This window comes from Fusarium mangiferae (assembly GCF_900044065.1).
Source record: "Fusarium mangiferae strain MRC7560 genome assembly, contig: FMAN_scaffold002, whole genome shotgun sequence".
Lineage (NCBI taxonomy): Eukaryota > Fungi > Ascomycota > Sordariomycetes > Hypocreales > Nectriaceae > Fusarium > Fusarium mangiferae.
In genome coordinates this window covers 2,996,119-3,019,039 of record NW_024573922.1, presented here as the reverse complement: position 1 = coordinate 3,019,039, position 22,921 = coordinate 2,996,119, and the positions used below count along the sequence as shown (strand labels likewise).

The following is a 22,921-nucleotide window of genomic DNA, read 5'->3' as shown; positions in this document are numbered from 1 at the left end:
CTGCCCTATCCCATTAACTCCTCCCATTAATATGAAGAGCATATACGGCATCGAGACGTACCCTTGTCGTATTGCCCAAACCCTTACCCAGTGTAATATACAGTCCCTCTAGTTGAAATACCTGGGCTCGTTGAACACATGGTATCTGTGCTCTCGCACGCCGTCACCCCGGAACATTGTGGGGAATCTCCAGCCTTCAGGGACCTCCTCCTCCTTAACTCGGCGATTGCGCTCCTTATCTGGCTGGGCATCCAGTTTCTCGATCTCCTCTTTGGACTCGGGGATCTTGAACTTGGCAACCTGTAGTTCCGTATCGGTAATGGAGCTGCGACTCACGCGCGCGTATCCCACACGTTTGAGTCTCTTGAAAAGGATGTATTCGCACCATCGGTCCCAATCTGACGGGTCTACATCTTTCATACCCGACTTCTCGCTCACATAAGTGTTGTAGTTACCCTCCTTTGGTTTTGTCACCAAATAGCTAAGCAAGAATGCTGGCCGAGGGGTCGAGCCCATTAGGTCAGCGAGATAAAGCGACTGCAGACGTCGGTCTTCAGGATCCTCTTCTTGCCCGGAGTGAAAGACAAATACATCGACGAGCTGACCATAGACATCCAGCGTCGCATGGATAGCAGGAGCCAGTTCACCGACAGGACTAGGTAGAAGGTGATGCGTCGAGTTGAGGATGGGAAACTTGGACAGAAGAGCCGCACCCCATGTATGCTTATTGGGGCCAGGACCGTAGTCGACATACATGCCGAGATCCTCAGCAAGGAACTGAGTAGCATCACGGTTACCCATGATGATACGCTGGTTGTCGGACTCAAGAAGACCGATGACATCAATTTCCAGCTCCTTAATGAGGTCTCGCATACGGTACTCTGATGCCCACATATCGTTGTCAAACGAAAAGTGGATCGTCCAAATACCTGCAGTGAGGATTCGGTCATCAGCGTGATAAGGCTGATAGTTATTACTAGGAAACCGCTGGAAGGCCGAGACCAAGAAGAAAACATTGATTAGGATGGTCGCAACACCAAAATACTTCCTTTGCTGGATTGGCACAGACCGTTTCGAAGGTTGCTGTTGATGACCTGAGGCGTTCATGCCATACACGCCAGCAGCAATGCAGGTCATCATCGTATACATGATCCAGTCAGTGTGCTCACGAACAAGTTGGCCACCTGGGACAAAGGCATATGCCACAACCCAAACGTGGAAGAGTACCAAGAAGTTGTAGATGAGGAAACCATTGCCAAAAGTTGTCGTAGGATTTGTCTTGGCTGCATGGGTCAAAATGGGCACAGAATATGCCATCAAGTAAGTGGCAAGCGTCAGAGCGCCGTAGTAACCGGGCCAATGACTGAAGAAGGTCAAAAACATAGCACCGACCGTACCGATGATATAGACCCCCCAGCTGCTTGCAAGCCTAGGCTGCCAGACTCCGCCGAACAGACCAAGCGACATGGCAAGAACAGTGAGCCAGCCATGTGTGGAGAAGTATGGGCCACGAATGGGATAGCCCTCCCATCCCCAGAGGATCATGGTGCTGGTATCAGAGAGTAAAGAGTGGAGGCCAAAGAACAACCCAGCAAGACCGAGTGATGAGAGGAAACTCGAGCTACTCTTGGCAGGCCGTGGAGCCAAACCGGCAGCGAGGGGTGCTCGTCTGGTGAAGCGGAGAGCGGCTAGAACACCCAGCACAAGACCAGTGTTGTTCCAACCGCCATTCGCAGCATGCATAATAGGCCAAATAGGGTTATTCGTCCACCACGCAAACTTGGCAGTAGAGGAAAGAATAAGACCAATCATCCAACCCAGGATCTTGGATTCGAGGCGGCCCTCGTGAACGGACTCTGCAAAAAGGGTACCGGCCCACCCCAAGCACGACATAAAAACGCCAAATCCAACCGTAAACAGGCGATAACTGGGTTCCTCAACCAGATAGGCCGCGATGCCTGCGAGAGACAGAAGGTGCACTGCGCGCAAGTTGTTCACCACCAGAGACCGAGCTGAACGGCTGGCCAGAACGAAGGGAGAAATCGTTGTCATGACCAGAACTTCGTATCCTGAAATGCCCATGTACCAAAGCGGGAAGTCTGAGATTGAGTTAGGGTCACACAGGTCTCAATCAACGATTTAGATTGACTTACACCACACTACAAGCCCCAGACTAGTCAGAATCGTCCAGAAAACGTACTAGGGTAGGTCAGTAAATCGTCGTTTCCGCCCAACATAGAGAGCTTACTCCATGGTAGACTTCAGCGGCAATATCAAGTGCTTCGGGCCAGCTGAAGCGAACAGCAAAAATACCGCCGGTCGCCTTTTCCTTTCTGAGGACTTGGTTAATGACAATATTCTCCTCACGCTAATTCTGTACTTACTCCTTTTCCAGGACGGCGGATGGGATAGACGACAGGTTCTCACTGCAAAAGACTTAGACAATGGCCTGCAAACATGTATATTTCGCAAACGGCTGTTCTGGAGGCCAAAGACTATCTGGGAAGCCATTGAACGTACCCCTTGCTCGCACCCTTGATATCTCTAACCTCAATAGCGAAGGTACTGAAATCGAGAGCCGTCACGGCGTCAAAGGCCACATCAAAGATGATCAACGACCACTCGAAGAAGGCGTAAGTGGTGTAAGCTGGTTTGTAGCGTTAGTTGGCTATATTTCAACGACGCTGAACCATTGTCTTACCTCCAGCGACACGATGCACCTTGTGCTGAATGAAGAAATAGATCAGTGGCACAAGAGTACCGAAAAAAGCAGATGCCAAGTATTTGCGATATTTGATGGCCTGAGGATTGGCGGGGCTGAGTGCGATACAGCCAGTTGTCCACGGAAGCGTCGCAACAATGTAGGAAATCATGAGAATATCATGCCAATCGTGGTCATCCGTAGATGTAATGTATGTCCAGCCGCCACAGGTTAGAGTTCGAAGTAGGCCCATAACAGCAACGAACGTAGGCAGCTTCTGGCCGGGCTTTCGCGTGAGGAGATACCATAAACCGACGAGGGCAAACCGAGGACCTAGGAGCCATCAGTACAATGCGGATATGGTACCATTCGATCAATTATGCTGTACCGGATGTAATGGCAATGAATATCATGAAGAACGATCGCTCGGGGTACCGATCGCCAATAGTCGCTGAGACTGAGGGGAACCATTCTTGCGGATAACCATAGAACTCATTCTGTACGATCTTGTGGTAGTGTAGGTAAACGCCAATAACCAATGCACTAAAGAAAGCAGCTATAACACCACGGATCAGCGTCTCAGTCATCCAAGTTGCATATCTACAACGGAGGAGGATGCAAAACCATACTATACGCGACAGCAGTATGCGCCCAACTGACCAAGCTTCCATTGAAGCTGAGGACAACGCCTGTATCTTTGTCCTTGTATTTTGAAGCCATTTTGAAGGAGAGAAGGACTGAACAAACACTCTAAAATCCCATCCGGGCGATCCGGGAACCAAGAGTCAAAATCTCAGAACGAGCGACGAGAGAACACGATCATGCAAGTGGTGAGATTCACTCTCGGACAAGACAAACAGACCTCGGAGCTTTGGCGTTACCTCCACCGCGACGTAATACTTGGAAGTGTAATTGCTAAGTGGAGACCGACCGGGGCAGGGGACACTCGGAAATCGATATTATTTTTTGACACTGGCCCGCGCGCTCCCGAAGCGAATCAAAGGCCAGGTACTCCAAGCGAGAAATACACAGCCTAACGTTAGACGGCGATTTCCATTTTGGTTCCCGCCGTCGCGACCACCACGAGGCTGAAAGGTGCCCCGCTAAAAAAGTTATTGATTTGCCAGCCTTGTCGGCAAAAAAACTTCCTAAATTTGCTGTCTACCTACCTTACCTTCTAAACCATACCAATACCTCTTGGTCGCACAAACGTAAGATGGCTGGCGTCGCTGATAAGGCGAGATTCTATCTCGAACGCGCTGTACCGCAGCTACGAGAATGGGAGGAGAAAGAAGTATTTTCAAAGGTAATTGCGTTCCAAGTTTGCCAGAGGACATTGTCAACTAACCCATCATTTTCGTAGGATGAGATTCGTACAATCGTCCAGAAACGCAACGACTACGAGCACAGAATCCTCTCACCTGGGAATAAGCCATCGGATTGGTCTTCTTACGCGCAATGGGAGCAGTCCCTTGAGTCCCTCCGCAGCAAACGCTGCAAGCGTCTCAGAATCCGACACCTCCAGTCCGCCCATGCTGGCCAGGGCCGTACTCTTGCAATTTACGAGCGAGGTGTAAACCGACATCCAGGAAGCAGTGCGCTGTGGAGAGAATATCTTTCATATACGTCCAGCGTCAAAGCATCCAAGCGCTGGCGCAAAACCATGACCAATGCTCTACGCATGATGCCTACAGACCCTGAGCTGTGGACAATGGCAGGTCGAAGGTCAGCGAAGAATGGCGACATGGCTGCCGCGCGTGGGTTTTTCATGCGAGGTTGCCGCTTTTGCACGGCGAATGAAAAACTCTGGGTCGAATATGCGCGAACGGAGATGGAATGGCTCGAAAAGGTCGATAAGCGCAAGGCCGTCGCAAAGCCCGGCCAGGACGTTCTCCGGCCTGATCGTGAGGAGGATGGCGACGAGCTGCGACTTGTGGACAGTGATGATGAGGATGATGAGGACGACGATGATCTTCCCGAGCCATCCAACGCCCAAGCCAAGGTTATTGACAAGCAGACGGCTCAGCATTTGAAATCAAACCCTGCCATGGATGGCGCTATTCCTATGGCTATCTTCGATATCTCAAAGAAGCAGGCCTTCTTCAGCGCCAACACTGCGGAGGTATTCTTCGACCTCTTCGTGTCTTTCGTACATGTCCCAGCTCAGCCTAGGATATCACAACATGTTCTGGATACCCTTGATCAGGAGTATCCCAACCACCCAGCCACATGCAACGTCCACATTCGCCAGCCTATTATGGGCGTAAACCCACAGACAGCAGAGTTTCCCAAGAACCTCAGAGAGGTACTTTCACGCTTGAACCGGTACCTGGAAACCACAACAGATCGCACGGAATTACAGAAGAAGACCGTTGCATGGATAGATGGGTACCTTGCACTGGATGATTTGGATGAGGGTATTCGGGCAGTTTTGGAACATACCAAACAGAAGTTGGAGTCCATTTAGATGGGTATGGATAGAGCCAAGTAACTTTTTTTAGGTTACCTTTTAAATGCTATGGTCAAGATTTGAAGGTGCTAAACTTGTACTATGTTGTTACGTTAGAAATCAACATCCTACATGCACCTTGTTCTTGTTGCATTGGCGGCAAATCTTTAATCGTGGATACCATACAAACGGATAGTCGGAAGAAGTTAAAACACAACATGTAATAAGAGACAGATATCGTGAGAGGGGGGCTGTGTTTACTGGAAGAATATTTCCTTTCTTTCAATAAACACAGTCCTAGGTTATAAACGGTAGATTGTATAATCGATTTTTGAGATCCTCCATCTGGGGAAGCCAAGGGACCAAGGCAGAGCTGAACCTCTAAGAACTTTAGGCCCCAAGTGATAATTATGTAGAAGGTCTTAGTAGGTATGGAAAATACTCAATGATGGAATTAACAGGCTGTTCAACCACATCATTTTCTTACCCTACCTACCTTGGGCTAAGGTCCGAAGTCTCTGATATAGGCGATACTGGCCTAGACTGGGGATTGCTTTGTGGTGGTTGCAAGGCCCCGGCCCGATATTAGGGTGACCCAGCGTTTTGGGATCATCCCGTCAAGGAGGAAGCCGCTGTGGGGCTACGTGTAGGCCTGTAGGAAAACGAAGAGCTGAAATGAGCAAGTCAAAGATGTGGAAAGCTAAATGAGACTGAGCAGCTTCTATGGAAATCACTTCGGGAGCAACAAGGCCAGTGCATTTATTCGATATATTCCCAAACTCAAAGATGATATGCGGGAAGCATCGCATCCACTAACAGATGTAGTTTCCTGAAGAAGGCTCCATGCCACGCGATTGTTGGTCCCGCAAGCGACTGGAACCGTCTATCGATGGCATCATGCATCATGTAACTTGTATATGCATGGGGAAGCCAGAACGGCATCTGGGCCGTTTTATATGCAGGCTTCTGTACGCTGCCTACTACGTACTAGTACCTCCTGACCGTCCAGCCGTGACACAGTCCCAAGCTCCAGGGCTGATGTGATGCTTGTTCGGAGGTGACCCAGAGCAATGATTGTTTCTCTTTCTGGCGAGTTTTACGTTCAATCTTCAGGACCTGCTGGGATCGGGCCTGTCTTATTTATCAATGACACGAGGCGTTTTCCCCCAAAGTCTCAGGGCGTCAATGGCTCAAAGGCTAATGAACGGCAATTACATGTCGATCATGTTGGGTAGGAGAAGGAAGGTTGATTGCCTTTTGGGGCGGTACAGATCTGCAACCATCACAGGTGGTTGGCCCAGCCGTGTCCATGGATTGCTTACCCTCACGTCCAGTTCCACCCACGACTGAGTTTGCTGACCAGCCAGCAAAAGACACTTTTCACGAGAGATAATGTGAGCAATCCGAGGCACAATTGACTTCCTGTAACCTGCGGCACGACAAACTATTCGCCACCGACTCCGTTCTCTATCAATGTGGGGAGTTCACGACAGGGGAAGAGAGCGACCGAGAAGCACATGGCATGTAGGGCGACTGGATAAGGCGCAGTTCACGGCTAGGAAATGAGGGGACTTGAGAAACCGATTTCAGGAGGGATTGGGAGGGGAAAAGAGGGGAAGATCAAGCCTTTTTCTAAGATAGCGAGACCGCTTCTTTGCAATTCAGACTTGGCAAGGCAAAGCCACTTCATCCTCCAATCTTTGTAACAGTCTGAGGTGGAGGATCCATAAGCCTTGATGGACGTGTTCAGTCATCGCCAGTAGAATTCAACAAACCTAAGAACCACCCACAAAACCATGATTGAAAGATTCTGGCAGAGAAGCAGTCGTTGATCGAAACCGATCATTGTCATTAGGGCCGTGGCACAAGCAGACCCTGCCAAGTCAGTCGCCCACCTCAGAATCAGAACAGCGCGCGGGTGATCTGGAATCGTACAGTACAGTGCGCAAGCGACCCTGGGTGTGAGTGGGTGGTCGGATCGTGAGAGAGAAATGAGAGGATCAGAGGTTGGAAAACAATAGGAGAACTGGAGAAACAACGAAGGGAAAAGAAGCAACATGTATTCCTCCAGAGCCTAGCACATGGCCCGTATCGATACATCTTTTTCTAAACAAAACATCATTAGTTAAATTTTCGTGGTTTCGCTGGTCAGACTCAATCAATCCTTGGTCCCATCTTGAAGATGAACGGCAGACATGCGCCACTCAGGAACCACGGCTTGACCAGATAAGCGTGTGAATAAGAGTTTGAAGCCAAATGAAATAAGATACACAGATTGACAATAACTTTGAATGGGAGCAACAAAATTGGAGCATATTTGAGCGGAGAAAATTTCGTTAATCAAAGCCCCCGAAGTGAGAGCTCAAGTGAGGTCGCAAGCCCAGGCACAGCACAGGCTGGTCGTTGGCGGTACGGAGAAAGGCAAGGCAAGGTAAGGTATTTCACATATCTACCCCCCTTCCCCCGTTCCTTCTTGCTGCCCATTTCCCGCCTGTTTTCCCCTCTCAAACCTTTTGTACCTCTTCTTCTTGACTCCTTCACTTTCGAAACCTCTCTTTTCGACGTGTGTTGCTGTCGTGCGCACGCCTGTCTTTTGGTCTGCTCACTTATACAGACGCGGAGCCATCTCCAAATTGTCGGGTGGTTTTCAGGGCACCCCAAGCCGCTGGGCTGGGCTGTAAGTGGGATGGCAGTTCGCTCCATTGCAAATTGATTTTCAGACACGACACGCTCACCAATCCGGCGAAAACAAGCATGATCTGACCAAACAAACCAAAAACAAATGGATTTCACGAAAAATCGCGACAACCTTCACCGGCACCTCAAAGACAGCCCAGAACGAACTTGAGACGGCGCTGGCTGTTCTGGTCATGACGGCCTGCCTGACAAGGATCCATCCACTGGCATCCACTCGGGAAGCGCCAGTGGTGGGTGGACAGCCCGCATCAGGCGCCACCGCAGACAATCCCCGGACTCAAAGCCGATAGCTCTGTGTCTGCGCCTCTTCCAAGGAGAACCAAGCAAAGACAGGTTCATGTTTCTCTGACCGAAAGAATGGTTATGGAGCATGCTGGCTGTTAATTTGGGAGCACCTGCGCAGTCGCTGCTCCGAGGGGTTTGTCCTATTCCTGGTGGCGAATGGCCCTTTTCTCTGTATGGGTCTGCGTGCGCGGTAAGGCCGTGGAGGGTCACCCCAATGGAAAGCTATCCCAGCAGTCCCGGCCATTGCTATGGACACAGGGGCCAAAAGCCATGCGTACCAGCACAGTCAGCTACCCCTATCGATTGTGATTGACTTCATTCTCAATGAGACAGTGCCTGCACAAGTGTGTTAAGGCAGTGTTGGTCTCCAATGAATCGTTACATTGGGTATTTGGCCCGAAACTGTGCGACGCATAGCTACATGCGCGCGCGGATTACGTCTACTGAGATACGTGGATAAATACAGGAGCAGATTGCTGGACGATTTGTACATGAGGCGTACTACTTTGACAGCACTGACATACTCCTCGAGCTTGGGCGCCAGAGTGTCTGCAGTTGTGACAATGGTTCAGCGTTCTCCGGTGCTTACACTACGAGCTTGGAAGCCTTTCGCCAACCTCTTTCGATATCGGCCTGAAGGTCTGTAGCAATTGAGCGTATCACCTGGAGAAAGTAACCCAGTTGCATCAAAACAGTCGGACCGGAGACAAGATAATGGCAAAACTTTCGTCATGGCGTTTCTAGGCTAGCTTCAATATCGCTAGAAGTCAATAGTCAATCCATGCAGCCATGGACTGAGCTTCATTGATGACTGGCAGAAGCAGTCCCATGGAGCCATGGGGCACCTTGACCGAAAGCCTTTTGTTCGTCTGTCAGGCGCTTGTTGTCACATGCAACATCGCCAGGAATGCCGCTTCCCAGTTCGATGGAATAATGGGATAGCAATATGATAACAGACTCGGGCCCGCTGTTAGAAGCTTCTGCTACTTGTCATGGTAATCCTATCTGATACTGAGCTAGCCTTAGTCTCTTACTAACGCAGATAGCTGATTCGCCTAGGTCCGCACAAGTGGCTTGACCTCGAAATCGCGCTATACCAGGAACAGTCAAGCACTACGCGCTGCAAAACAGACTCAGCCTCCCCCCGACTCTCAGAGATGTCTTCGCCGTTCGCTGAAACCCAGGCCAATCCATTCAGACCTGACCCGACTCGACGAGCATCCATTGCAGTTTATCGTAAACGCACTGCAAACGCGCCCTCACTCTTTAGTTAGGTAAGGCTGTCTGTTTTCTATGGAATCTCAACATCATTTTATGCATCACAGGAATCTCCGTTCCAAGTGGACGATGGAATGCGATGGATAGAGTTGTACGCTGTCGCTTCTCCTCGCTTCGCTTCACTTTTGCCTACCTATTTGCACCCACTATTTCTCTTGTCTTCCCTCCCCGTTGGTCACTCAACGAGCGCCAAGTTTCATTGGCTAGTCGAAGTCGCCTGCGCTTGGTTTGGTCTCAGTGTGCTGCGCGTCCTTGCCCTCCCGAGCACCACCTCCCCGGCAGCCCATGGTCCTGGTGCTGCTACTCCGTACTGCTGACGGAGACCCGCCCAGCGAAAAAAATTCTCCCTCACTGGCTGGCTCAGCTCCCCCATCACCCTTCTCTCCACTGTTGGCGGCGTCGCTTGCTGGGTTGCCTGCTGAAAAGGTGGCTGCTAGCCTGCTACAGTGCTGTCCAGTCCGTTGTCCGCTGCCCGTTTGCTCTCTTGCTCCCGTCGCGCGGCTTTCGCTTTCTCCCTCTACCTTTCCATCCATTCTCACCCGACCCGTCATTCCCATCTATCATCTGCCGCTTGATTGAAGCGCGTCGCCCTGCACCGACCACCGTGCCAACCAATCCAATCTGGGCGTTTTTTATTTCCCACTTTCCTGTCCCCTTTGCCTAAGCCCATTCCCAGTACTGGCAGGCTGACACAAGGTCTTCTCGCTGGTCTGGTTCTGGTTCGGTCTGGTCTCTCGCACTACACTGCTCTCCACCAAACCCACGCCGCGACGCGACTTGTCCCATCACCACCGTGTCACTGCCTCATCTCCCACTCATCGCTTCCTATCTCAGCCTTCCGTCATTGTATCCTCGTCTTCTTGGCGCTCCTCCATGGACGCTTTTCGCGTGCCTGCTGATCGCTAACTCCGTCGCGCACAGCCTGTTGGGTCGATCGCCATGAGCACCTGGATGAACGACGCCGTCCCCAACCACAATGGCAACGGCTTTCCACACATGAACGACTCTAACGCTGCCGGTAACATGATGGATCCTTCCGCTTTCATGGCCAATCCGGGCCAATTCAATCCTGCTCAGTTTAATCAGCAAATGGGCGGCGCTATGGCTAATGGCCCTGGCTCCATGCGCAATGCTTCACCTTCTTTTCAGAATCCTGTATATCAGACCAATTCCGTTATTCCATCGAAGCGGCCTCGCCCTCGTGAGGATAGTCTCGCCGGCTCTCCTAGCCAAAATCCCGGGATGCTCCCAACGTCGCGCTCTGAGACGCCGCAGCAACAACCATTTGCTGGAGGCTTTCAACCCGGCGCGGTTCAGCAAAACCCTGGCCAGTTTTCTCATCTTCAACCTAATGGTTCCGCCAATGCCAGCCCCTCCCCGATAATGAGCAACCAAATGCGACCAGGAAGTGTTCCTCAACGGGTCGCGACCGCGTCACCACACCCATTCTCTCCCAGTGGCCAGCAATTCAACCCACAGACATCACCGATACCGTCCGAACATGGCACTCCTCAGCCGAACCCCTATATGCAAAATATGGCTCAAGGTTTCAACCCAAACTTTGCTTCATCACCTGCGAACGCGCGACCTTCACCGAATCCGAATGCGATGTCCGGCAACCAAATGATGGCGCAGCAGATGGGTCAAATGCCGCAACACATGGGCCAGATGCAAGGCAATATGTTTCCCCCTCAAATGCAACAGGGTCAGCAACAACAAGGCACGCCACAACAGCAAGGCCAGCAGCAACAAGGGCAACAAACCCCTCAACGCCCGGGCATGATGGACGCGCAGAAGATGGCCGCCTACCAGATGAGATTGCAACAACAACTGCAAGGCAATACTCAAATTCAAGCACAGATGCAGGCGCAAAACATGGGCCGCGGTATGATGCCTAATAAGCCGGTACCTGGAATGCCTAATGGCCAAATGCAACAAGGAGGCATGAGACCTCAGCAGAGGATGATGGCTAACGTGAATCCTGAACAATTTATGAAGAATCTTACGACCCTAATGAATTCAAAAGGCTTGCAATTGGATCCTAATCCCATGGTGATGGACCGACCGGTTAGTCTCATGGTGTTGTTTCAAGCGGTTCAGAATAAGGGAGGATACAAGCAGGCAACTACGACCCCTAACGGCTGGCCCCATGTTGCTCAGATGCTTGGCTTGCCACCCCAGAATCCTATCGTTCCGCAGACGTTGAAGACGATCTATGAACGCAACCTTTATAAGTTTGAGGAAGTGTGGATCGCTCAACAGCAGAAGCAAAGGATGATGCAACAGCAACAGCAACAGCAACAGCAATCACAGCAACAGTCCCAACAGCAACCACAACAGCCACAAACTCCAGGCACCCTCATGGGACAAGCTACTCCACAGAAGCAGATGCAACCTGGACAACAAATGACCCCTGGAACCATGGGCCAATCTGGACCGCCAGCTCAAATGCAACAAACTCCCATGAAGCAAATGCAACCAGGACAGCCTCCAGTGAACGGATTTTCCACACCCCAGCCTCAGATGCAGCCACAGCCTCCAGTAATGCCAGGCCAAAATCGCACACTATCACAAACGATTGACACTTCTGCTGTGCCAGAGTTCCCGGGCGCTCCCTCTCCAGCAACCCGCAGGGCTGGAAGCATGTCGCACAATGAAGGACGTCAGGCCTCGGCGGCACCTGTGGCTGTGGAGAAAATGCCTCGGCTTGCACCTCAAACTGACGAGTACAGCCCATGCGCCCGGGAGCTTTCAACATTTGGTGGTGTTGACTTGAATGCGTTCAGCAAACTAGGAGCGGAACTCGAACGCTGGAAACCTGATGTACCTCCTCTTCAGGAACTGGGGAACATCGATATCGGTGCTCTTACTAAGAGTTTGCAAAGCGGGATTCATGGCGAGACGCGCCTAGCCCTCGACGTATTGGCAGCTGCATCGTGCTCCATGAACCAATTGCATTTTATTCAGCTTCGGTACTGTGACGAGCTAATAGAGGCTCTCATCGAATGTGCCGAGGATCAAGTGGAGATGCTGGCTGAGCATACAGCCGAAGTCTCCGATGAGATTCAAATATCACCATACGAAGACGTCTTGAGGGCCTGCCGTCTTGAGCGGTTTAATATCCGGGATTTGCCTGTGTTTGGCACCCAAGAGTATGAGCTCGACCGGGCTGTGGACCGTCTAATATGCGTCACAACTATTCTTCGAAACCTGTCGTTCCCTGGCGAACAGAACGATAATCATTCTGTACTTGCCGACGAGATTGTTATCAAATTTGTCTGTGCTGTCATAAGATACCTCGGTACCCGTACTATGCTTCTTCGATCACACAACAATACTCTCGATTTCATGAAAGATGTTGTAATTTTACTCTCCAATATTGCAGGGTCTGTAGAGATACCTGGACGCGAACAGGCTCTCTGCCTCTTACAGTTTCTCCTGGCATTTGCCCCCGCTCCCAATCCTACAGTCTCAGACGGAACACTATTCTTTACGCAATACGAACCAAGCTTGCACGCCTACCTGCCACATGCTGTCGATGCACTTGCGAAGTTACTAGCTCGTGATGAACCCAATCGGAGTCATTACAAAGCTGTCTTCGCACTTGACTCGAGCAGCAGCCCTCCTTATGAGTTGCTTACTCGTGCCTTCGGTTTGGCCATAGCACCTATACCGGACAAGGCCAAGACACAGACGAGACAACCTAACCTCCCATCTCTCGTGGAAGTTCGAAAGCCTTTCTTGATGCAAGGGCTTCTTTCTGCTGAAATCTTGGCTTCACTTGCTCCGGGTCACGACAGCGGAGTCGCCCAATCTTGGCTATCATCTGGCAATGATTTCGCCCAGAATCTATTCAGACTTATCCGAGAGCTCAGTCAACTGTACGAGCAACCCCAAGGTCAAGGTCCCCGAACAGCACCCCGAAAAGACCCTGAGCTGGTGTATATCGTTGTTGTTGCAGTTGCTCTATTAAGACGACTTGCTGAGAAGGCCAGAGATCCCAACGATCCAAGGTCATCCATACCCGCCAAAGCTATGCCGGCACCTCATGCTTTGCTTGAAGCGTTGTCAATGCAATCTGCTGAATGGTCAAAGGATGAAGTACTGCAAAAGCTTTCAACATTTTTTGCTCTAGGGAGGTGAGAGTCGCATTGGGATTTTATTTTTGGATCAAACTCTATAGCATTACCTCATCTTCAAGCTTGTATGTTAGTATTTTGAGAAACATGGGATTGGTGTCTTGTCATTTGAAGCGTGCGCTTCTCGTTTAGACTTGCATTCTGGAGTCGATGGTTTGGGGACAAGACAGGTGATGATGAAACTGCTTGTCTATGTACAGGTGTATAAAGGAAGTTGGGATGGTGAACAAATTCAGACATTAGGGACAAACAAAAATATGCTTCTATGATGCGCTCGCATTACTACATGTATTGTACATCTTGTGTCGCCCCTGATGGTGACTGGTCAATATGATACAGTTTTGATTCCTCTTATATGTTTGTCAAGGCTAAGACCAGGGTAATCCGTTTATATCACTCGTGGCCGGCTCTTCAGAAGCCAGTCTTCAGGATCCACTCAACTGCTTTGTCGTAGACATGACCCTGGAACAATTAGTTGTCTGTCGGGAGCTCCAATGTTAGAATTGCTTACCTTGATCTCCACGTGTTGTGTTGTAGGGTTTAATCGAATATCCACTGGTTTAATCTCCAGATCCCTAGCCAAATCCTGGATAAACTTGGAGCGGTCTCCATCAATCTTTTTAATGATAACGATCATGCGGTTGCCACCAGACATCCACTTGCGGTATACAGGTAGTTGGGAGGATGGCGTCCGTCGAACAACGTAGCGAAGGGTTGCACCGAGCTTGTCGAGGTTTTTGATTGCTGCTGGAGGGACGAATGGTTGCTTGAGTTGACGATCCTTGTACGGAATCTTGTTCTTCCTATTGGGGTTGATGGGGTGTCGGAGAGGGTTGGGCTTGTATGAGACGTGTGTTTTGAAGGTGTTCGCTGACGATGGGGCGGCTGAGGAGTAAGACGCTCGTTGCGTCAAGAGTGCTGGCTTCTGGACAATGGCCTGGCGTCCTATTGATAGGACTCTAGAGGTAAGGAAATTCATCGTGTGGTCGGGTTATTGTAGGGAGGTTGTAGGATAGAGCTGTTTTCCGTCGCAAGGTTCTTCGCTTTGGCGATACCGCGGAACGAAAGACCCGGAAGAGATATGCAGCGTAATGCCCAAATGCAGTCTCAATTGATTTCGCTCATTAGTTCTTGAACATGTCACACTCTCTGTCTATCGATGCACTCTAAACATGCCAGAAAGCTTGCCGCTGATGGAAAATCTCAAGATCACATGACTGTCCATCTCTAATCGTCGGTAAATCCACGGTTGGTGCGATAAGCTGAAACCCCACACCACGGAGTGGATTGGCGAAATTCACCAAAAATCTGAGGTGTTCGTGCCCCTCCATCAAACCCATCACCACGACCTTTGCGGCGAGTCACTTTTCCGCACTCTCCGACCGATCCCTCGTCCGACCGAACTCTACCGACTCCTTCTTCTAAAAGATATCGCCCAATATGGAGGACGTTCTCAACGCCGTTTCGGCCGACGGTTCATCGATCATGCCTCGCCTTGCGCCGCACCTGAGCCGGCATCTTCTCTTTCCTCTGATCCAGTTCGAAAGTGAGAGAGCTGAGGAGCAGGGCCAGGATGCCAAGGCAAAGGAGATTCTTTCCGGAAAGATTAAGCTTCTCGAAGACACAAACATGACCGATTACGTTGCGACTCTCTACTGCGAGCTCCACGGTGTATCAGAGGCTCCCGAGCAGTACAACAAGAAGAGACAGGATGTGCTTTCACAGCTGGAGAACTACGAGCAAGCCACCGCCAAGATCGCCGATCTCCTGACCCAGGATGAGGTCGTCAACGGACTCCGAAGTGACAAGGTTGCCAACTTGGAGTTCCTCAAGAACCAGCACGGAGTAAGTAGCCTGAGAGCTCTCCGCTCACCAAGGTCAAAGATATCTAACAGGCTTTTCACCAGGTCACCATGGAAATGGTCAATGCTCTTTACGACTTTGGTCAATTTCAGTTCCGATGCGGCCAATACGGCCCCGCTGCCGATATGCTCTACCAATTCCGAGTCCTGTCCACCGACAACGATAAGGTCTCTGCTGCCACCTGGGGCAAGCTTGCCTCCGAGATCCTCCAGACCAACTGGGAGTCTGCTGTCGACGAACTCAAGAACGTTAGGGAAAACATTGATTCCAAGCTCTTCAACAACCCCCGTGCCCAACTCGACCACCGAACGATGTTGCTCCACTGGTCTCTCTTCCCCCTCTTCAACTGGGAGGGTGCTCGGGAACCTATCTTGGATATGTTCTTTTCCGCACCTTACATCAACACCATCCAGACCTCTTGCCCCTGGATCCTGCGATATCTGATCGCCGCCGTTATCACCGGTCGTGGCCGTGCTCGCAACAGCTCCATCCAACAAAAGCAGATCAAGGACATTATCCGTTATGTCCGACAGGAAGCTTATGAGTACACCGACCCTATCACACAGTTTGTCAACGCCCTCTACATCGCCCACGACTTTGAGGCTGCCCGTGAGGCCCTCTCCATGGCCGCTGAGGTCTGCCGCAGCGACTTCTTCCTTGCTTCTTCCGCCGATGCCTTTGTCGATGCTGCCCGACACCTCATCTGTGAGAGCTACTGCAAGATCTTCAGCCGAATGAACATCCGCGACCTTAGTGCCAAGCTCGGTCTGAACCCCGACGATGGTGAGAAGTGGATTGTCAACCTGATCCGTGAGACTCGATTGGACGCCAAGATCGACAGTAAAGATGGCACCGTTGTGATGAACCACCCTCCTAACAACGTCTACCAGCAAGTTATTGAGAAGACTAAGGGTGGTTTCTTCAGGACACAAGTCCTCAACGCTGCTGTTTCAAAGTAGAGACCATAGCTAGTAGCGAATGATCTTTTTATATGAGTGTTTCCTTTTTTGCAATAGCCCAAAAGGGGTGATGCAATTCAAAGCGAGAGGCAAGATACCTCGACCAGAGGGTTGCACCCTCCGCTACCTGGAGAAACAAGACGCGGCCCCTTGAGTTTAGAAGGAGGCCAGTCTTTGCAGAGGATGAGCAGGATTCAGCAAAGCATAAGACTGGGAGACAAAGATAGAGAAGCGAGGCAAAAATGACAAACACGGGCCAAATGGAAGAAGCGGCGGTTTTAGAGGCCCTGTATATCCCCGGTGATGCGATTTGCATTGCATGGCGTTCTCGGAAAAGGGAAGAGGCAAGGGGATAATGGAATTTAAGTTGATTGTTGAAATGAAAGCAAGCACTCCCATCAATGGGACGTATTATTTCTGTGAAGATTTTCATATATGGTCTAAAGCCATGAAGCCCTCCCTATACGAGCTAGACTTTTGTCTGCCGTTATTTTCGTCGCTCACAACCACATCTGTTGTTTTCCCCTACAATGCGCTGTCCACAGCATACGCGTTCATAACTATGCTGTACATGCGTGTTACCTCACTACAGCCAGTTGTCAATGCTCGCCTTCACGACTTGCAAGCCATACCACGCCCTTCAGGTTCTCGATGACACTGTCTCGCATCCACCAAACACCCCCATCTTCCACTGTAGCATCTTGGTCGTCTTCCCTTTCGGCTTCACGACGTACGTGTGACTCTGTGATGGTCTCTTGACTATCGAACATGTTGGTGTCTCGTAGTCGATCACGTATAGAAGCCCATTCGAACAGCAACCTGGCTCCCTCCAGACGCTCCCGATCTGTGCCTTCTGCAATGCCTTTCGCCATCTCCAGTCTTGCATCAACAGCACTGCTTGAGTGCTGAGTGTCATCACCTCGCTCTAGCACTACGGCTCGCTCGGCGTAACTAATACCACGCAGACCCTCAAGTCCAAAGACCCATTCCAGAGGGTCTTTACCCTTCTCGTCCCTACCAAGTGCCCGAAGAGTTGAAGCAAACGCTCCTTCACGCGGTGGGCGCCTACGGAGGTACAGGCTTTGGGTGTTTTGGAAAGCAGCTCTAACCTCTGGGTTAGAGAAGTCAAGCTCCACATCCCAGAACTGGGGTCCACATGTGGTTGATAGACTAGCAATCTGGTCTATTGGTGGAAGGATGCAAGGAGCCGTGCGATTCAGAACCGGCTCAGTAGAGGTGTTTTTGCGCATCCTGATTTGGACAGGAACAGTGATTGGCTGGCCAGTGAGAACATCTTTTGTGACCAGGCATCGCTGCTCTGTAGCTAGAACCCAGAAATGGCGAAGAGCTTGGAGATGGGATCGATTGTCCATCACACTCGTAGGGAAAATGGGGTAAAATGCAATCAATAGTGAAGCAATAGCGAGGTTGCTGGTGCCAAAAGTTGCCGTTCCGCATCCCAAGAACAAAGCGCCAATCGCGAGATGAGCCGCAAGATGAGAACCGTAGGGCGTCTCAGGATCATCACGACCATGAAGTGCACGAAGACGACGTAAAACAGGAATATCACCTGTTCCAGCCATGACAATGGATGCAGATATGGCAACGATGTCTTGGCACATGCGTGCATTGGTCCGTGTTAGTTCTTCATCATATGGTGGAGTGCCATTTGGATGCATGTTTGCAGTGGATGGTATCTGTGCAATACGCATGAACTGATCCAAGTAATATAGTAGAAGATCCCGAACTTTAGGAGATGCGCTACCAGAGAAGCGCAGCGCAATAGAGAAGCAGAGACCAGCCACTATGCTGTGGAATGCCATGTCCGTTGACTGCAGTTTTGTCGTTGACTGTAGCTTGAACTGGGAACGATAAGGACGCGGTAGGTTCTTACGAATCCAAGCAAACGTCGGCTCAATCTTAGACCACATGATGAGATTCTTCGTCAAGGTCCGCAAGAGAAGAATATCAGGACGAATGTAGTCAAATTGCAAGACTGAGTTGGGTATGTCGATCTTACGCGCCACGATCTGATCTTCCGACTTCATGTAAATGAGAGCCAGGGCCATGACAGCGCCAGCAGCTGCTCGGTCCAGAATATGAACTATTTCAATGTTTTTGGTTGTTGTAGCATGAGAAATGAGTTTCTCTGTGAGTCTCATGTCATGCAGTCCCTTAAGATCATTGCCTTTGCCTAGGTTGATGAAGCCGAGAGCAAATCCAGCTGCCAATCGGTAGCATTCGCTTCTCAGGGGCTCTTCTTCATCCTCTTCGTCAATATGCTCAATCTCAGAGAGCATAATCTCACTCATTCGCCGATGTTGACTGTTGGCATATAGCAAACCGATGCCCATTATACCCGAAGTCTGCGTTAGAGGGGACAGATTCAATTCTGCGGCTCCACGAGGCAGCATCCTCGTGGCATGAACGGAAAGTAGACGAGTAATCAGCGAATCCATTGTACCCATGTAAGATGCTGCCAACCCCAGAAGTAACCCGATGGAGGTCATTGTATGTTTTGGCGTCAGATATTTGAACGCAACCCATTTTGCGACGTCTTTCAGATGGCCGTTCAGGCCAAGAGCAAGGAGAAAACCAGCATGCCGATTGTTGAGGTCTTGGCCAGGTTTGTTGTAAAGAATCCATGATGTGTCGATACCTTGGGCCTGGGGAGAAATGGCTAACCCAGCTGCGACGCCCTGGTGAAAGAAGCCCCAGCAAACCTTCTCTTCTGAGAACTGAGATTTGTCTACACCCACCGTGGTGTTTGTTGGTTTTACAATGCAATTGAGGTTAAATCCACCAATATGAAATTTCTGTGTGATCAAAGGGTAGCGAAGACTGTAGTACAGCAAAGCCCGGCCCGCAGGAATTGCCAAAGTGCCTGTTGCAATTCTTGTTACGAGCTCCTTTTGCTTCTCAAGATATTCGCTCTCTGGCCAACTTGGGTGGGGATCGAGTCGAACCAGTCTTGCCTTGTGAGTGGAAAGTAAATCTTGAGCTTCGTTAAGGCGGCGATCTTCTTTAAACAAGGAGCGAATAATGGCTTGACGTTCCGTTCCTTCACCTTCGTCGTATCCGATATTGTTTGACTCATCGACACTCTGACAAAGCAGTTTGTAATCCCAAGTTGCATTGTGTGTCGGTGTCTATTGCTTGTAAGTGATGGTCCGTGAAGATTGGGTTGAGATCTTACTAGAATCTTGGAAGCGCTTGGCTTAGCTTGCTTCCCAGGGGCAAGAATGAGACTGATATCCCGGCGGTCAACCAATTCGAGGAGGTCCTTGGACCAGGAGGTCGGTGGGTGCGGTTGGCACAATGAAATGGCATCACGTAAGGGTGCAAGAATAGCCTCCGGGAGGGTATCAAGAATTAATGGTGTAATTCCGGCATCCCTCATAGCTTCCACCATCTGGACTGCACTTGTGCTTGGTTTCATATATTTGAAAAATTGCTTAAACAAAAGCGTTCTAGGGAGAATAAACTCCCATCGCCTGTCCTGTGACTTTTCCGCTTCGGACAATTGGGAGCCAGCATAATAAACATCCGCTGGGGTGATGTAAGGAACCCTCCGTTCTCCAGTGAGTCGTGATTGAATCCAGTTGACAACATCTGGCCTTACAGGAGGCTGAGGGACTGCAGGCCTCAGGTTGAGATCTGATCTAATGGTTAGCTTTGTATCACAAAGAGGGTTCACGAACATACCGGAATCATGACGTTGATCAACGTCTTCTTGTATACCCGCCTCGTATATAGCAATAAAGCTGGGCCACCTGAGCCATCGAGCTATTTGACACATAATGACTCGAAGATCAGCACGACCAGGAGATCTGAATTCTGGCGTCATGATATCAAGTTTTTCTTCCTCGAGAAGTAGGTGCAAACCCATAAACACATCTACAGCAACCTTACGGCGGCTTTCTATGCTTTTGCCCAGTGAGGTTGGCATGTAACCAGCGGCCCCGAATGCCGTTTCGCCTAGTACAGAGGCCATATACTCTTTGGCCATAGATATATGTTTCGAAATGAAAGTTGTAGATGGGTTTTCGTCTCCAGAATCATCCCCATCTTCATCCAGCGCCCACTGCCACCCTCCATTCATCATCCAAGTTGGACACCCTAACGAATTTGAAGTCTCGGTTTTTTCCAAGTATCTCCAATCCTCCGATTCTCTGATCGAGCCAAAAGAACCCGAAGGGTGCCTTCTTCTGCGAGGAAGTTGTCGGGTTTTCGGGAAAGGCTTTGTGTCAGTTCGGCCGAGACTCAGAAACAAAGATAAAAGGAGTACGGTCATCGCAGACCATTCAATGTCAGTATTTGTCTCGCCATGGCCTCCTATCCACTGCATACAGTGAAGCCAGCCAGCGAAGATGTGTTCACCAAGTGCATGAGGCAGAATGCTACGACAAACGTCCAGGACTCTTCGAACGTGAGGTGACCGCGGCTCGAGCTGAATACGGAGCTCATGAAGCCGACCTTCAGCATCGACAACATCAACAATGCCACCTTGTCGCGGATGCCGTACACCAACAATGCTGCCATTACTGAGGTCAATAACCTCGGACTTTCTCTGGGTAACATCGCGGTCCACAACTCTGCCACGATATTGCAAACTCCTAGTGTTATCGACAAAGAGTAGTGAAAGCGATATTTTTGTAAGGACGCTCCACGGTGCCTGGGTACTTAGTTCGTGCCGGCCATCCATTGATTCCGACAGGATTAGAATCGCAGAATGGTCACCGTCCATTAGCTTGCAAGAGTCAACGACATTTTGGGCATGTCGTCTGTCGACAACAGTAGCTACAACGGTTGTACCGTCGGGTATGTTCTTCTTCCCTTGTTTGGTGCCCATATTAGTTCCACGCTGAATGCCCAGCTCCAATGTGAGAAGTTGAAGACGTCTCTCGGTAGCATCCTGAATCCCAATAAGAAGTTGACTTTGGTCATGCCCATCGATTGCAAATGGGGGAGCCACCAAGATGAAGACCTTGGTTTTGGTGCGGGCTGGCTGATCCGAGTATCGAACATTGGAGTTATTCATAGGTACGCTCTGAAGTTTAGTAAACAGTATTTCATGCTGTAGCCCATCAAACTCATGATCATCTAGACCCATATTGTGGAACCCTTCGTCAAGGCCTTCATAGAAAGGTGCCGCTAACAGACTGCTCAGACTAGGATGTATCTGATGGGCATAGTTGGCACTAAGGCGTGCATGGCTTCCTTGTGATTCATGCCTCCTAGGCCCGGCATGACTGGATAATAGTGGCTGATCTGGCAATATGGCTCTTTCATGCGACGCAGACAAGTCAGCTCTCGCCAACATGGAGCTGACCCTACGAGAACTCCTCCGCGCAACACCACTGCCTTCCTTGTCTTGTTGTTCTAAGGATGACACAAGGTCAATCATGGGCTTTTCAAGGCGCTCACTCTTTCTCGGCCGCTTTCCTGGAAGAGGTGCTCCAAAGCTTTCTCGCAGGTTGGGCTGGACAGGTGTGCCAGGAGTACTAGCAAAAGCAGGAGGCATGGAACTACGACGCCGGGCAGTCTTTGATTTAGCATCTTTCTGTCGAGTAAGAAAACGGTCCTCATGCTGCAGGTACGTGAGGCGCCAGACAGTGTATTCACTAGTTTCGCGGTTGATTGTCACCGCAATGATCAGAGGTTGACTTAAATCTTGTGTCAAAGCGCCAGGAATTTTGATCTGTTCCACATGGAGAACTTCTTCAGCTGAATCGAGGAATGTCAGCTTCTTAGCTGCTGTCTGCCTTAAGCTTTTGCCATTTTGGGGCTCCTGGTTGGTAACGACCAGTCCCAACTCCAACAGCGGGTCGGTCAATGAAACAAGGCGTGGCCAGCGGGACTCGGGTTGTTCCAGCGGAGCTTCCCAAAGGTTATCTAAAGTTGAGCTCAGACGAAGTGGAAGTGCTTTCGGTTTTCCAAGACCTTCCACAGAAAACGCGGTCAGTTGAGAGCTATTGAATGCCGTCAACTGCGAAGAGACGAAGGAATTCGGCGGCACTCGGGGGAACTTGAAGGAGATTGGCGCAACACTTTCAGCTTTTTGCTTTCGTTGAATGATGACTCCAACTGGGCCTGCGAATGCTGTTTCAACTTCGAATGGCATGTGGACAATATGGCTGGTGCCAGAGAGGAAATATATGTGCGCCTGAGTCTTGAGGAAGACAACCAACGCTTTAGACAAAGCCGGTCTCTGATCCGATTGTGCCTCTTCCTCTTGTGTAGATTTGTCGTCTTTGGAAGCCGGGAAGTATGCTAGGAGAGCCTGTATGACAGGTTCTTTTTCGAGTTCGAATCTGAAGGTCTTTCGAAATATTCCACCTCGACACCATACGACGCAGTGTTCCGTCGAAAGGATTTCATCTTCGAGATCCCCATCGAACCGATCCTCTGTTGAAATATCCCATGTATAGGAAGTTGGCGGTGGATTCGGCGGTAACAATTGTTCGTTGATGGCATGTTGAAGTCCTGAGGGCTGGTGCAACCCCAGGGACTTCACCGTCGCCATGTTTCTATGCCCGCCATAAGCTGC

The 22,921-nt window shown here is 50.3% G+C and overlaps 6 protein-coding genes across 6 annotated transcripts; 3 read left to right on the top strand and 3 right to left on the bottom strand.

Annotated features, from left to right (window-relative positions):
- Nucleotides 1-108: 108 nt before the first annotated feature.
- On the bottom strand, nt 109-3,421 carry FMAN_05702 (uncharacterized protein; the record flags this gene model as incomplete). Its single annotated transcript, XM_041827610.1, has 8 exons — nt 109-2,099; nt 2,154-2,199; nt 2,249-2,333; nt 2,385-2,426; nt 2,521-2,647; nt 2,702-3,034; nt 3,090-3,257; nt 3,331-3,421. 8 exons carry the CDS (start codon nt 3,419-3,421, stop codon nt 109-111), a joined length of 2,883 nt encoding a protein of 960 aa, XP_041678556.1.
- Nucleotides 3,422-3,917: 496 nt separating this feature from the next.
- FMAN_05703 (uncharacterized protein) lies at nt 3,918-5,168 on the top strand (the record flags this gene model as incomplete). Its single annotated transcript, XM_041827609.1, has 2 exons — nt 3,918-4,007; nt 4,065-5,168. The coding sequence occupies 2 exons, from the start codon at nt 3,918-3,920 to the stop codon at nt 5,166-5,168; spliced, it is 1,194 nt and encodes a 397-aa protein (XP_041678555.1).
- Nucleotides 5,169-10,349: 5,181 nt separating this feature from the next.
- FMAN_05704 (uncharacterized protein) lies at nt 10,350-13,553 on the top strand (the record flags this gene model as incomplete). Its single annotated transcript, XM_041827607.1, has 1 exon — nt 10,350-13,553. One exon carries the CDS (start codon nt 10,350-10,352, stop codon nt 13,551-13,553), a length of 3,204 nt encoding a protein of 1,067 aa, XP_041678554.1.
- Nucleotides 13,554-13,960: 407 nt separating this feature from the next.
- On the bottom strand, nt 13,961-14,528 carry FMAN_05705 (uncharacterized protein; the record flags this gene model as incomplete). Its single annotated transcript, XM_041827606.1, has 2 exons — nt 13,961-14,011; nt 14,061-14,528. 2 exons carry the CDS (start codon nt 14,526-14,528, stop codon nt 13,961-13,963), a joined length of 519 nt encoding a protein of 172 aa, XP_041678553.1.
- Nucleotides 14,529-14,989: 461 nt separating this feature from the next.
- On the top strand, nt 14,990-16,371 carry FMAN_05706 (putative Int-6 protein; the record flags this gene model as incomplete). Its single annotated transcript, XM_041827605.1, has 2 exons — nt 14,990-15,394; nt 15,457-16,371. The coding sequence occupies 2 exons, from the start codon at nt 14,990-14,992 to the stop codon at nt 16,369-16,371; spliced, it is 1,320 nt and encodes a 439-aa protein (XP_041678552.1).
- Nucleotides 16,372-16,970: 599 nt separating this feature from the next.
- Nucleotides 16,971-22,897, bottom strand: FMAN_05707 (putative APC1-subunit of anaphase-promoting complex (cyclosome); the record flags this gene model as incomplete). Its single annotated transcript, XM_041827604.1, has 3 exons — nt 16,971-19,520; nt 19,568-20,028; nt 20,077-22,897. 3 exons carry the CDS (start codon nt 22,895-22,897, stop codon nt 16,971-16,973), a joined length of 5,832 nt encoding a protein of 1,943 aa, XP_041678551.1.
- Between the last annotated feature and the right edge of the window lie 24 nt (nt 22,898-22,921).